The sequence below is a fragment of the Apus apus genome, chromosome 11, assembly GCF_020740795.1.
Source record: "Apus apus isolate bApuApu2 chromosome 11, bApuApu2.pri.cur, whole genome shotgun sequence".
NCBI classification, from domain to species: domain Eukaryota; kingdom Metazoa; phylum Chordata; class Aves; order Apodiformes; family Apodidae; genus Apus; species Apus apus.
The window spans coordinates 449188-463765 of NC_067292.1; the positions used below are offsets into that span (position 1 = coordinate 449188).

The window sequence follows — 14578 nt, forward strand, 5'->3', positions numbered from 1 at the left end:
GCCAACCCTTACCTTATAGAGCTTCAGGCTGGCCTCATGCCTCGAGTTCACCGTGTGAAGACGCAGCTTCTCCAGACTGTTGGTGTAGTAGTCACAAGCATTGCATTTCAGATGTACTGGATTCCCAATGGCCACACACTTCAGCCTCCACTCATTGGCCTTGCCACCCTCCTTGATATGTGCCACCAGCTGGTATTTCTGCACATGCTTGTCTGTCTTACAGTGGAGCTGGAAGTTTGCCTTGAGCTGTGTGTTGTAGCGGCACAACTTGCACTGGTATGAGTCCCCCATCACTGCCTTCCACTCGTCTTCAGGGAGGCTACGCTCCACATTCATGTGGAGGCCCAGCATGTCCAAATTATCTGTAGTGAACTTGTTGCACACAGCACACTGGAAGAGCTTCAGCGATGGGTCATTTGTTTGTGTGAAACTCTCACCCAAGTTCATTAGCTCCTCAGACACCAGCTGTCCACCACCTAACCGCATGTCCAGGGGGATCTCTCCACCCACTGCACGAAGGAAAGAGGGGAGAAAGAGGTCAGAAAAGCTGAATTTTCTACTTGTCAGAAGAGAAGCACAGAGTAGAACATACGCTGCTCTCAGTGCAACTCCTGCACCCATCAAATGCACAGCAAAAGCCAAGCGCAGCTTCCCCTGCACTTACTCCACTGCACTGCTGGTCACTACCATGTCTGAAGAAAAAAGCAATTGCATCTGGCACATAAGGCTGGGAAAGGACCACAGTAGCCTTTGCTACCCACCCTCTGAAGAAGTATCCAACCAACCCTCTGCCCTTGAAACGTGGCAAGAAAAGTCCTACAAAGTTTCAGAAGCTGAAGAATTCCTTAGCACTGCACTGAAAGTCTCTGTGGATGTTTCAAGAACAGCGTAAGACCTTATCCTGTTTTTTCTTGCCTACTTGGAGAAGCAAGACATGTTACCTGATGCAGTACCTGATCAGAGTCCCTGCCAAATAAAAAGAGGTCAACAAAAAAGTGCCACTCCTGCACTATTAGTTGTCACAACTTCTCCAAGAGTTCAAATTGGTGGACAGTCTTGTAAAAACAGTGTTGACAGACACTTTGTGCACCCAAGGAGAAGACAACCACTATTAATAATGAGAGTGCAAGAGCATGCCAAGGAAAGCCAGCAGGACACTTACTGTCTATAAGTGTCACATCTACTCTTCAAACCAAGAGCTGAACTCCATTCACTTACAGTAAATGAATGCACAAGCTTTTCTCCACAGCAGAGCACTCTGAAGATGTGGACAGACATTTTCTTTTTCTAACATCAACTGTTTATCATAGAATCACAGAATGGTATGGGTGGGAAGGAATCTTACAGATGATCTAGATCCAACCCCCTGCCATGGGCAGGGACACCTTCCACTAGATTAGGCTGCTCCAAACCCCATCCAACCTGCCCTTCAACACTTCCAGGGACGGGGGAGCCACAACCTCCTTGGGTAACCCCAGTGCTTCAGTAAGAAGGGAACAGGAGCTCCAAAAGGTGCCTTCCAGAAAACCCACCACAGACAACACTATCAATTCATACACTACCAGCTTTGATACAAATGAGTGCCCATTACAGCTGTTGGCAACTTGAAGCTATTGAAAATACACTAAAAAAGACTGTGATCTTGACCTCCCAAAGATGCAAGCTGGGATACCACAGCAAAACAAAAGAAAAAAAAAGGAAAAAAAAAATAAGGAAAAAAAATATTTTAAATTAGTCACTTGAATTCCTTTATTGTCTTTTTCCTTTTGTTAGTATCTTGTGGTGTTCTCTCATATGACTTAAATGTCCTTCTGGACTAATAATAAACTGTACTATTGATAGCTGAAGGAAAGGAGAACATGCATGAGACCAGTGAACCAGTGATGGAGAGCATCAGTAATAACAGCATCGATGGATGGACAAGGCCAGGGAGGGCAGAGGGCAGCACGGAGAAATGACTTCAGAGGAAAGCAGGTGAAGTGGCAGATTTCTTTTCACATACTTTCCCAAGGAACTGTGAAAAACTCTCAGCAGCAGCAACGCAGCAGAAAAGCAGCAGCTCAGCCTGTGTCTGCCAGGCCTGAGGAATGGGGGGGGTCTGTTCTGTGCCAGCTCCTACCCCCAGCACTGGGAAGCTCCAACACCCCGGGGAGCAGGAGCACCCTGTTGGTCCTGGGTGACAGCATCGGGGGGAGCCTCTACCACAGAATCTCAGAATCTGAGAATTCTACAATCCCCCCTCTAAGTCTAATTCTTGGACAAAATTGTGCAGGGATAAGATGCCCCCCCCAGTGCCAACATGAACATGATGACTGCTTCTTGTCAAGAAAAACCCATTTGGTTGTTCACTTTAAAGGGTTTTCATCATCTGGTGAAAGAAATAATCTTCTCTCTCTTTAGACATCCCCTGCAGCTTAGTTAATTTTCATCTGGTCAGGCCTTGAATCTTGGATCTCATGCTGGCACCAGAGGAACAGCTTCAGCTCAGTTTCTTCAGCAGAGGACCACCACCCCTTCCGCTGAATTCATCACAACTCTCAAAACTTGCTTACCTTTTCTTCTAAGGGCAACACAGCAACAACAAATCAGCCCAACATCTGTCTTTGAGAGCACCAGCAGCTGATCAGACCCTCTCACAAAGCCACCTGCCAAACTACTCAGCCCTTACCAAATCGAGGAAAAAAACCATTATGAAGCACTGCAGTAAGGATGCTTTCCACAGTAAGGAGGAAAATCTAATGCATGCCAGCAGTAAACTGGATCTTCTATTCATTAGCTCCCTACCAAAACTCTTAGATGATGTACCAGAGAAGTGATGTTTCTTCCCAGGATAAGAAAAAAATTGGTCTGGGAGAACGCGGGAGAGAGGTCTCCACCGTGCAGCCTCCATCACGACCACCACACAAAGGCAGCTCACTGCATGGGGGCTGCACCACAGAGTGGGCCACAGAGACAGAAGGAAGGGATCCAGCACCGAGCACCCAGTGCCATGAGAGTTTTGCAGTGACCCAAACACAATCCCTCCCTTACACACGGACACAGTGGAAAACCCTTCAGCCTCACCTAGAGATGGAGCCATCGTTGCCATGGGATTGGTGGGATCAAGCTGAAACCCACCCATCATGAACTGTGTATCTGTGGAAGTGCTGTCCATCTTCAAGTTGGGGAGGTTCATGTTCTGTGCCAGGTAGTACTGGTAGAGCTCGGCCTCGGCGGGGGACGGCAGGCTGCCGAGGCCCAGGTGCCGGTTGTGTTGGATTTGGGACATGTTTTGCTGAAGCAGCATCATATTGTGCATGTGCTTTTCACTGGTCATGTGAATACGAAGGTTCCTAGCTACGTTGGTCTCATAGTCGCACACCTCGCACCGCCACGTAGGTTTGGTTTTTGGTTTGGTGGGGGAGGGGGCCCCACAAGTGCTACCAATATTGGCTGCTGCGGCCGCTGCAGCTGCTGCAGCCGCCGCTGCCGCCCCAGCGGTGTGGCTGAAGACTTGCTCTCCCCCTCCGTTCTGCAGGTTTTGCATGTTGTTGAGATGCTTGTCAGACTGCATATGAATACTGAGGTTGCCTTTGGTAGTAGTGGAGTAGTTACAGACCTCACAGCGGAAGGGCTTGTAACCACAGGTGTAGCTCTCACCCCGTGCCAGCCGCGGGTGTGGCTGCCCACTTTTGCAATAGACGCAGGAGCCTCCTGGCTCGGGATGTTTCTCCTTCATGTGCGCCTCAAGCGTCTGCTGGTACTTGTAGTGCCAATTGCACTTGGGACACTTGAGTGTCTTACATGAGTTGCGAGAATGCATCATAGTCATGTGGCCACCCAGCGATCGCGAGGAGCCCAGGACCGTGTCGCACTTTGGACACTCCACACCGCTCCCCGAGGGGCACTCCCCACCCCCAAGTTCACAGAGGGGGCCAGCATGCTGGTGATGGGAGATGTAGCTCCCGTCCTCGCCCTCCACACTCTCATTTGGTTCTGGTGCTGTGGCATTGTCTTTATTGGCACTTTCATCGATAAAGTCCAGCCTCCTGCTGCCCTCTGCCACACTGGCTCCGCCACCCTCATTGTTAAAGCTTAAGTGATTCCTCCTGTTTGCACCATCAAAGACAAAGGAAGAAGCAGAATTAGAAGTAGTAGAAGCTGTGCCCCGCGACAGGGTCTGGAGCATGTTAGGCATTAAGGGAGAGTTAGAAATGCTTTGGTTTGAGAGAGCAAGGTCCTTTTTGCTGCTGCTGCTGCTGCCGCCTGCCACAGCCCCAGAGTCCTCCTGGGGCCGGTCCTCCAGTTCATCCTCCAACTCGCTCGGAAACAGTCCTTTGCAACCCTCATCATCCTCGTCTTCTTCCTCTTCCTCTTCTTCCTCTTCTTCCTCCTCCTCCTCCACATCTTCCTCCTCTTCCTCCTCCACCTCCTCAACTGGCTCTGCCTTTTCTGAGAGGCTGTCCTGGTCACCTCCCTCTTGCTTCTCCCCCTCTGCCACCCCAGGGTCCTTCCCCTCTGAGGATTTGGTGGGACTGGAAGCCAGCGGGCCCAGGGGAACTGAGGTAATGGGAGTCTTCAGAGCTGAGCTGGTCAGCCCTCCCAGGTTCAGGAGCGCACTGGGGGCCAGGACACCCGGCGGTGGCGGCTCTGCTCCGCTGGCCGCCCCGGGGTGGAGGGCCTGTTCGCCTTCCATGCGAATGCCACTGAATTTACCATAAAAACTGTGTCCAGGGCCTATGAGGTTAGCTGTGGAAACAAGAGGGTGCTGAAAGGTTTTGTTTTTTGGTTCCAGAAAGCTGACAAGGGGTTCCTTGTCTTTGCCTATCCCTTGGATGATAGCGGAGATGTTCTTATTGCTAAGAATTTTCCGCTCCTCCTCACTCAGAGTCATTCGGTGGTCGTGCACCGCGTGGGTCACGAACGAGCGGACATATCCAAAGGAGAGCTTGCACAAGAAACACATCAGGATGGGCTTCCTCTTCCCATAGAGCACAAAGCCATCGAATTTGGACAGGTCCACATTGTTTGGAACATCTTTGGATACGCAGGAGCTTTTGGCAGAACCATCACTGTTCAGGTAATCCTTGTTGCTTTTGTGTCGCACATCGAAGACGCGGAAGCTGTGCAGGACGGGGCTGATACCCGCCAGGGCTGAGGTATTCGGGAAGGCCTGGTCTGAGCCCTCAAACCACTTCCCAAAGGATGAGGCTATGTGGAAGGTGTTGATGATCTGTGGGTAGACGGGAGCGGCAGCAGAAGGCTCTCCCTGCTTGGGCAGGGAGTTCGGGAGCAGCGAGGGGAGAGCCCCGCTGCTGCCGGCGGCCCCGCTCTGCACCAGCTGGCTGAGGCTCTCCACGATGTAGGCCGAGCCGTCCGGCTGGTAGACGATCTCGCCGGCCAGGTTCTCCACGTCGCTCTCCTCCTCCCCATCCTCGCTGCTCTCGCTCCCGCTCTCCCCCCGCAGCGGCGGGGGTGGGCGGGTACCGGCACAGCGGTGCTCCATGTAGGTCTGCAGGCCGGCGAAGGAGGCAGCGCACTGCCCGCAGCTCACCTCCTTGCCCGCGGGCTCGGCGCCGGCCGCTGCGCTGCTCTCGGGGACGCGCTCAGGGAAAGGGACCCTCAGGCTGTCCAGGGGGCCGCGGCTCTCCGCTGCGGGCTGCTCCATGCTGCCGGCCGTGTCGGGGAGGTGGGCACTGTTGAGATCAGTCCATTGCTGGTGCTGAGGGATGCCGCACCCATTGTCCTTCCCGGGGATGACGGGCGAGTCACAGCCTTCCATGGCAGGGCCGGCATGGAGCGCTCATTGCACCCGGTACGGCTTGGACCTGCAGGAGGGAAAGAAGGGGAAAGGCAGGTGAGTCAGGGAGAAGAGACAGTTCCTGTAAAGACTCCCTGTCCCAAAGGCCACCCACCCCACTGCTCAGGACCAAACAGGAGGCGGTGAGAGCTGGCACCCTAAGATGGGCTCCAGGATGAGGCGGCCTGGCCTCGGGTAACGCACCGCTGGAAAGGAGCAACGGAAATATGATGGAAGCAGCAACACAAGAGGCAAACCAACCAGAAAGTAGTAAAAACCTCCCCAACCACCTTCCCTGAAGGGTGGCAGGAAGATCGTAGGACTCACACTGCCTCCCCCAAAACCTTAGATCTTCAGAAAACAGACAAAAAAGCAAACAACATGTAACAGAAAAGCTTTTGACCGAAACAGTTTAAACACTACAACAGAACAGTGCTGGAGCTTTACAACTTTGTAAAAATTGTACTCCGTGGCTCCCTAAGCCAGATGCTGTTATTTTTGGGTGATTCCCTTCTGTTAGTGGTTCAGGAAGCACAGAACCAGAGCCACCACTCATCCACCTCTGTGGTAGACCCGGAGACCCTGAGCAACTCAGAGATTTCAGAGTAACAGCATTTGGTATGCACAGGAGATTTAATTGCTGTGTTCTGGACAGAGTTTAAACGCAGAGACGTCAAGAGAGAAACCAAACAGGAAATTCCAGAACTGACAAGGGTCCATCCTGGGGATTGGGAAGCGGTCAGCCCACCACACACAGGAAGCTCCCAGAGACCCTGCTGGGCATAGCCTCTGCACACAGATGGACTCCTCCCACCCCAGAGGCAAATGACTGACACAGACCCCAGAGGAGAAGGAAGGACACCTTTCCCACTATTTCTGTTCTGCTAAGTATGAGACCTGGGGAACTCCTATGGGCTGCCAGACCACCAGCAAGCACAGACTACTGAGAATGGCCGACATCCATGGCTCCCACCACCTGCACCCCACTTGCTGAGGCCTGCCAGCACCTCTTTTGCTGCAATCCCAACAGAGGCAGTTCAGCAGGATGTGCCTTTGTAGAGGTTACGGACCTATGAGACAGAACCACAGAATCATAGAATGTCTTGGGTTGGAAAGGACCTCTAAAGGTCATCTAGTCCAACACCCCTAAAATCAGCAGGGACATCTCCAACTAGACCAGATTGCTCAGAGTTCCATCAAGTCTGACCCTGAGTGCCTCCAGGGATGGAGCCCCCACCACCTCGTTAGACAACATGTTCCAGGGATCCACCACCCTCACATTAAATAACTTCTCCCTATTGTCCAACCTAAACATACCCTTCTGCTTGCGTTATCATTACATGCCCTAGTGTACAGGTCTTCCCCAGACTCCTTTCAGATATTGGAAGGTCACTATAAGGTCCCCCCTAGAGTCTTCTCTTCAACAACCCCAATTCTCTCAGCCTGTCTTCATAAGAGAAGTGCTGCAGCCCTCTGATAATTTTTGTTGCCCCCCTCTGGACATGCTCCAACAGGTCCACATCCTTCTTGTGTTGGGAGCTCTGGAGCTGTACGCAGAACTCCAGCTGAGGTCTCACCAGGGCAGAGTAGAGGGGCAGAATCACCTCTCTTGATCTGGTGGCCACACTTTTGATGAGGCAGTGCTGCCGTCTGGAGCTGGCGCATTCTGATGCAGACCACAAAGCAGCAGGAGATAGTCAGTTCAGCTGCAAAGATGCATTTCTATAGTCTCCTGCACAGGTCACATGGGAGGAAACACCGACAGATATTAAAGCACTATTCCCTCATCTGTAAAAGTGACTTTTAACCCATGGTCCACAGATTTCCTTGGGTATACAGACAGAAAACATCCACAGAAAGCAACTGCCTAAGCTGAGGCCACCACCACATTTTTACCATCTGTGATCCAAGAGACAAAAAAAAGACCCGTACTCTAGATCTGCCTTTATCAATGGCACTCAGGAGTTTTTCCACCATGTTTTATCTTCTACCAACTAAACCCAAGGGCCACCTTGCTTGTCAGACTATTCCAAAACTGAACACATGCCTGGGCAGAGGTGTGCTGGTACTACTCAGTGGAAAGGTTTGAGGGGTAGGGCAGCTTTTAACAATATGCTGTTACTCTTAAACTGGCTCAGTGGGATTTACTCTAAATAATACATTTAAAGTTATACAAATTCTTTTAAGTCTTTCTTTAAACCTCTCTCATTTATCACAGCTTCCCCAAAGCTGCGTTTACCTGCGCATCCTCCGAGGAGCTGCTGCTTCAGCTCATGAGATACTCCAAGCAGTGCACAGTGCTGGAGCTCTGGCTGGACCAGACCATCAGTCAGGACCGCGCACTTGCTGCAGAGGCGCCAAGTCACATCACCAGCCAGCTGCCACCCTTGGTCTCTTTCAACAGAGACTACTAGTGTTTTGACAACTTTTGCTGTCTAAACATTAAATATTTTTATCCTAGTTTGAAAGTTTCTCCAGGTCTGTCCAGCTCGATTTGAGTCTGAGACACCAAGACCCTTGTGAGCTCCTGCAGAGCAGTGTCCCTGCAACCAATGTCCTTCTGTCCCACACACCCACTGCCTGGCACAGGGCAGCGGTGCCAGCACTGGGGGCTGCATGGACATGCAGCTGGCACTGCAACAACTGGGGAAGGAGAAGGGAAAGTATGCGGAGAACTGAAAATTGGCCAGAAAAGACCTCCTCAGTTGCAAAGCAGGCAACATGGCACAGCAACTAAAGCAGCTCCTGAATTCTATTAAGCAGAAGAAACTGGAGCAACATTCAGTGTTCTCTCTTTTCTCCTGGTTTCACTGTCTGCCAGCTTATTTCCCCTTGCTACAACAAGCCATCCCATCCATACTTCCTCTGATCTGCCTTAGGTGTTCATATTTTCCCTTTATACTGTTTTCTTTGTAATTATGTATCTGTAATGACAGATGCATATACATTTATACACCTTCACTTTTTCCATGCCCTTCTTGATCCACAACAATGGAGATTCATAATTTCTGTGATATTACAGATTAACACTAGTAAAATTACATTAAAATAGATATAACTGCTTGAGGTGAAAAGCATGTCTCCCCCCTGTCCAATGTGTTTGCACATTACCCTACAGCATTTCCATTCCTACCTTCCTTGGCTCCTATGCCATACACAGCTGTCTTCGTGGTTGCAGTGGGAATAAATAATTATTTGATCTGCAATAAAAATAACCTGGTGCACTGAGTGGAATAAGAAAGAAGAGTACCAAAATCCTGTTGCCAAAAGGCTCAGTCTTCCTGATCAGCCACTTTTGCTTACCTCAGCTAAAATGACACTTCAACACTGACTGTAACAGCTCAGACTTGCAACAGCTCTCTCCCACAGAACATTTGTCCTTAGCTCTGTGTTTTCCCAGATCCTTCTGTGTTGAGGTTGCATATTCACCTTCCCACAACATGACATATTCTCTCCCTCTCACTGCTCCGTTTGCACTGACAACTGCAATTCAAATTAAACCAAAACAAATTCATATTGGCTGAAAAAAAATGAGTAAAATAACAAACTCCAAAACCCTCATCTGCCAAGAGAAGTTTTTGGAAAATCTATGCAGACTTCAAAATGCAACGTGGAACAACAGCACCCAACAAATGCTTTTAGACAAAAAGCACTCTGCTTGCAGCACCACCAACTCCCCAGGAAACACATGGAGATGAGACACAGCACGGAACTGAGCATCTCCATCACCAGGAACTCCTGACTGGCAAGAAGATGCCTGACTGACAGTTGGGCCAAAAGGGTTAGCAGGGCTGATGGGGCAGGAGGGTTAACAGCCTGATTGTAAAATCAATGTAATAAATGCTTGGTAAGTTACAGGAACATGCGGGAAGTGGAGGCCGCGATTGATAAAGGACTGCGGCTTTGATGCTGCACTGGGGACTTGTTTATTGACAAGAAAGCCAATCTCTTCTCCCGGCCAGGCCAGGCCAGGCAAACCTGCAAGCGCTTACCAATTAATTGGTGGGCTTTTCTGCCTTGGGTTGCTTTAACATCTCTCCCCCCCCCCCGCTCACTCCAAGTTAACCAGCTCAGGGGGTGCTACTCTGAAGCAGTCTTCTCTCCTTCCCTTTCCTTGACATAGAGGAGCCCTTCCAGGGCAGGTGGGAAAACCTGCAGCTGAAATATGGCCAGCGAGAGCCCCTGGACACAGGCCAAGCCCCTATGCAAACCCAAACTTTTCTTGCCTGATCAGTTCACCACCAGAGCTATTCCTGAAGAATGATGGTGAGGGAGGACAAGGCGCAAAAATGTGTCTATCTATTCACACAGGAACTGCAGATATCATCTCTTTAAACTGAAAAGAGCAATTTTTTCCTCATTCAAGCAAACCAGCATGAGTATATGATTATCAGTCTGCTATTACAGGCCCTGCACCTTCCTCCATCCCAGACCACCCCTAAGGGATCTGCACAGCACAGGAGAGCTTGTGAGGACAGACCAACAGCCGCGTGCTCCACACCTCCCCTGCCCCCCACCCGTCCTGCTCTGTTTATCATCCAGTCAATAAGAAAAGGTAGTTCTTACTTAAGGAGGCAGAAGTCAACTCGTCAGGTCGATCAGCACTCTGTCTGTAAACATGGTTTCCCGTAAAATCAATGAACTCCAGTTACAGAGAGAAGAGCCTGAGTGCCAGAGACTCCCTGTGCTCCCACCACCGAGGAAGGGCTGTCCCTGCTCCCTTCTCCAGCCTCATGTCCCACTGCTGCTCCCACCACCATGCTCACTGTTCCTGGGGCACACGGCCCACCCGAGCCCCTGCTCCTTCCCTGCAGCATCACTGCATCCAGTGGCCCCTCCCAGCACATCTGGGACCCAGCCAGAGGACCATGGACCCACAGGGCAGAGAGTGCTCCATCGGGGCAGCAGCCATGGCAGGAGAGAGCTGAGCTCCACCAGGATGGCATGGGGCAAAGGGAAGCCCTGAGTTGCACACCCTGCACTTCCATCAGGACTCTGCCAATCACTGCTGGTGATCTGCAGTCACGCTCTGTCCAGGGCACCTGTGGGTCAATCCCCCCATCTCCCCTTGTCACCTCCTTGCAGCCCCAGCCCAATCCTTGCAGGCCCAGACAGGCCACTTTACAGCAAGGCTCCTGCCACCCAGAAGCAGCCAGTGCTGAACCAGCCCCCCCCAGCCCTGCCGCTGGGGGCTCCTGGGGCAGCCCCTGGCCCTTGGCACCAGGCTGCTTCCTCCCCAGGGACACGGCAGCGGCACGGGTGGCAGGGATGGGAGCGGAGGGAGGAAGGGTCCTGCTGCTGCCCAGGCTTCCCAAGAATTAAATACGAACAGCCATGCTGTGTAATTTTAAATTGTTAATTAGCACAGGGTTAATTAGGCGGCCCTTTCACAAGAGGCTGTTTGGCAGTAAACCAAGACTGGAAGCAATGAGGAAGGAAGAAAACAAAAGGCGAAAGAGACAGTGAGAAACTGTTCCCTCAGCTAATGACCCACATGGCACCATGAAAAAAAGGGTGCTGAGGACAGGGAAGGGATACAGGCAGATGCATTACATCCAGGGCCATTACCCTGGAAGGCACCCAGTGAGGCACCCCTCCCTCTCTCCACAGCCGCAGGGTGCAGGGAAGCGCTCAGCTCTGGAATGAGCTGGGTCTGCTCCTTCCCAGCACCCTGGGAAGCAGCAGAGGCTGAGGCTCCAGCCAGCTCTGAGGCTTTTTGCCATGGCCCTGCAACAGACCCGGCTCACGCAGACGCTCAGTCAGCAGCTGAACCCGAGTGGTTCCTGTCGGAGAAAACTGCACAGCGGCCTCTAAACTTTGTAAATACACACCTACCTGTTGTGCCAACAGACGCTCTGTGAATCAATACCATAAATACAGGCTGAGAGACTACTCTGGATTAGCTCCAGCACAGGGGCTGGGGATCCAGAGGGGAAGCAGAAAGGGAGAGAGGCAAGACGACAAAGCCAGCGCAAGGACTAGAGGTGGCCTTAGATGCTCCATGCACACCCCTCCTTCCACACTCAGCTTGGCCTTTTAACATGTCTTCAGAGGGGCAGAGCTTGGCCAGGTGCTCATGTTCAGGTCAGCCAAGAAGCTCCTGTCTCAGGTATGGCACTTGATGACATTTGTTCCAGCCTCAAACTAAGGACAGACGTATCAAAGGTGACAGAGCAGCCAGGTACCCTTCACAATCCCTAGGAGCAGGTATGTTCCAAGCTCCTGAGAGTGGCCAGTCCGGGAGGGGACAGCAGGCAAACACCACGTCTGTCTGGGGCAGCGACACAACGACCCTGAGCATCAAAGCTTCTGCGTCGCCTCCCTGCACCTGGCGTGCTACAAAGCACTCTTGTAACACTTAGGAAATTGCATATGGAAAGACATGATAAAAATAATTACCCAGGATTGAGAATTCAAAAATTAAGGAAGAACAGAATGTATGTTGCCAAAGCAACTTTAATTTTGCTGCTTTATGCATATGCATTATGATACTGTCTTTAATTACATGATCACACACTGCCTTACTTAGTAAGCAGGATGGTCACATAAGAGGGTAGAAGGAGGTTGCATGAGCATGTTGTCACCTTCTGAGATTTATACAGTAGCTGTTATCACACAAGTATGTGGAAAGTCACTTCCTAGAATAGGAAGATCTTTTTAAATTTCCTAAGCAACAAGGGCTGGATATTCAAGCCTGACAGCAAGACAGAGCTAGTTTCAATTTCCAGTTTCATAAAATGCTTTAATCTTAAAACTTAAATAGAAGACACAGATTCCAGCTCTCTCCCATTCATTAAAGTACCAGAAGGGCTGGCAGGTATTCTCACTGCTAAAGAAGTGCTGAAGATTCTGCAACAGGATTTGAAATATTAGGATAAAATGATACTTATGAGCCAAAATTTAAGCATAATAGCAATTGCATGCCTTGAAGGATGATTTCTACTTGGGGGTTTCCATCACCATTTTACAGTGTCAGTGCCTTGGGATTCCTCTTATGCAATTTATGACAAAAAGCACCCTGAAAATACTGAGATTTATTTGTCAAGTTCAACATTTTAAAAAACAAATTATAAACTAATTTTCTTCTTTCACATAGCAAGTTACATCTTGCACCTTTCCAAGCAAGACCAAGCTGATGACAGTGGAGCTGCCTCATCAAGCAGCGTGGTTTGCTGAGGATTCGCATCAGTCTTGCCAAGGCCTGAACAAGCTCTACATCCATCCTTTTCCCTCTTCTGCAGTTCAGCTTTACCAACCAGAAGGCCAAGCTCAGTTCTGGCTTCTCACCGTCTCATTGTTGACACTACTCAGTGCCAAATGGTTATTTCCAGCTGGACACATGGCCACATCCAATGGCATTGCACCAGGAGTGGAAACAGCAAGCTAGACCTGTCTGCTGCTAGAAGAAGGACACAACCAACCCTGTTGGTTCCAACACCTGTTGACAAGACTCCTGGGGCTGCAAACCCCTCTGAACTGATCTGCTATCCTGGCAAAGCCAAGAATCACATGCCTCTGTAGAAGTCCCTGTGAGCACTGTGTATCTTCCCCCTAAGGGATTCTAGCCAATGGGTCTTGAAGGGAACAGGTTCCCAGAATAGGATGAGGTAGCACACAGTGGTCTATAGAAAGGAGAGATTCATCAGACACCTCAAAAGGACAGGATGGTTTCCTCCCAGCAGGAAGAAACCTCATGGAGGGCTTGCCTTTGGCGGCCGGCAGCGCTGCAGACCTGGCGAGGTGACAGCACAAACAGGCACTGCACTGCGCAGGCTCCTGAACAGGACAGACAACACAAGTGCTCTCTTACATACAGGCTCACATGCACAGGCACAGCCAGTTCCTCAGATCTTCACAGGATCATTAGCATAAACAGCTTTTCAAGCAGCAGGAAGCAAAGGAAATGCTGAACAAAACAGGACTGAAAGCTGTAGGGCTCAAGCACTTGGCATGAAACTAAGAGAAAGGGCCTCCTTGAAAAGGTGAACCCTCTACATTATCCACATATTTTCCTCTGTCCTTCACATCAGCTAAAATTGAGGCAACAAGAGTAATACAAGATTCAGGCAGCTTTTCAGAAAACATTTTATTATGAAGCATTATTCCAAGTTTGCTGATCTCTTTGAGCCAGCTACTGTACTACTCACAAAATTATTTATATAATCATCAAGCCACTGCCATTGAGAGCACAGTAATCCAGAGGAATGCCAAAGGGTTTTAAGCGAGCAGCTGGGGTAGAGAGCGTTTATTCCTCCAGAGAGACTCTCTGCAGTGAAGGTATTTCATAACAGAGGTAAAATAGCTTAAGTCGCATTTCTCTCTACAAAACAAAGTAAAACCACTTGACTAGTTCATAAAGGGGCATGGCATTTACAAGCTCCTGGGACATGGAGTTTGTTTTCAGGTCCTGCATGAACCTCTCTCCTTGTGTGTAGGACACCACAGAAGTTTCAGATTTTGCTTCCACATTGGTTTGTTTCAAAACATCACACATTCCATGATTCCTCAGTTGCACAATTCACCCCTTCGCTCTAAAAACCCAGCGTTTCTTGTCAAATGCTCTTTCCAGCCTACGTTGCTGCATAAATGACTACATTTGCATCTGGTTTGCATTTTCAGTGCACTGTTGTTGACCTAACTCCAAAATTAACCAAAGAGCTGTCGAGGACAAACTGCCTCGCTCTGCAATGCCCAAGTCCCACTACACCTTAGTGCCTCAGGAAACGGCCCCTACTGTTCCTCCCTTGTGCCACAGCCCTTGCCCTTTCTTCCTCCTTCATTATGACCCTGGCAGCCTGT

General features: G+C 50.2%; 1 protein-coding gene across 7 annotated transcripts in view; it reads right to left on the bottom strand.

Annotated features, from left to right (window-relative positions):
• The window catches only part of ZFHX3 (zinc finger homeobox 3), a 523576-nt gene that overhangs the window by 90465 nt on the left and 418533 nt on the right, over positions 1 to 14578 (bottom strand). For all 7 annotated transcript variants that reach the window (XM_051629816.1, XM_051629819.1, XM_051629821.1 and 4 more), the window contains 2 exons: positions 3064 to 5807; positions 13 to 509 (listed from right to left, as the gene is read on the bottom strand). In XM_051629816.1, the coding sequence (XP_051485776.1) occupies positions 13 to 509; positions 3064 to 5761 (3195 nt within the window). In that variant the 5' untranslated portion in view covers positions 5762 to 5807. The remainder of the gene's footprint in view (positions 1 to 12; positions 510 to 3063; positions 5808 to 14578) is intronic.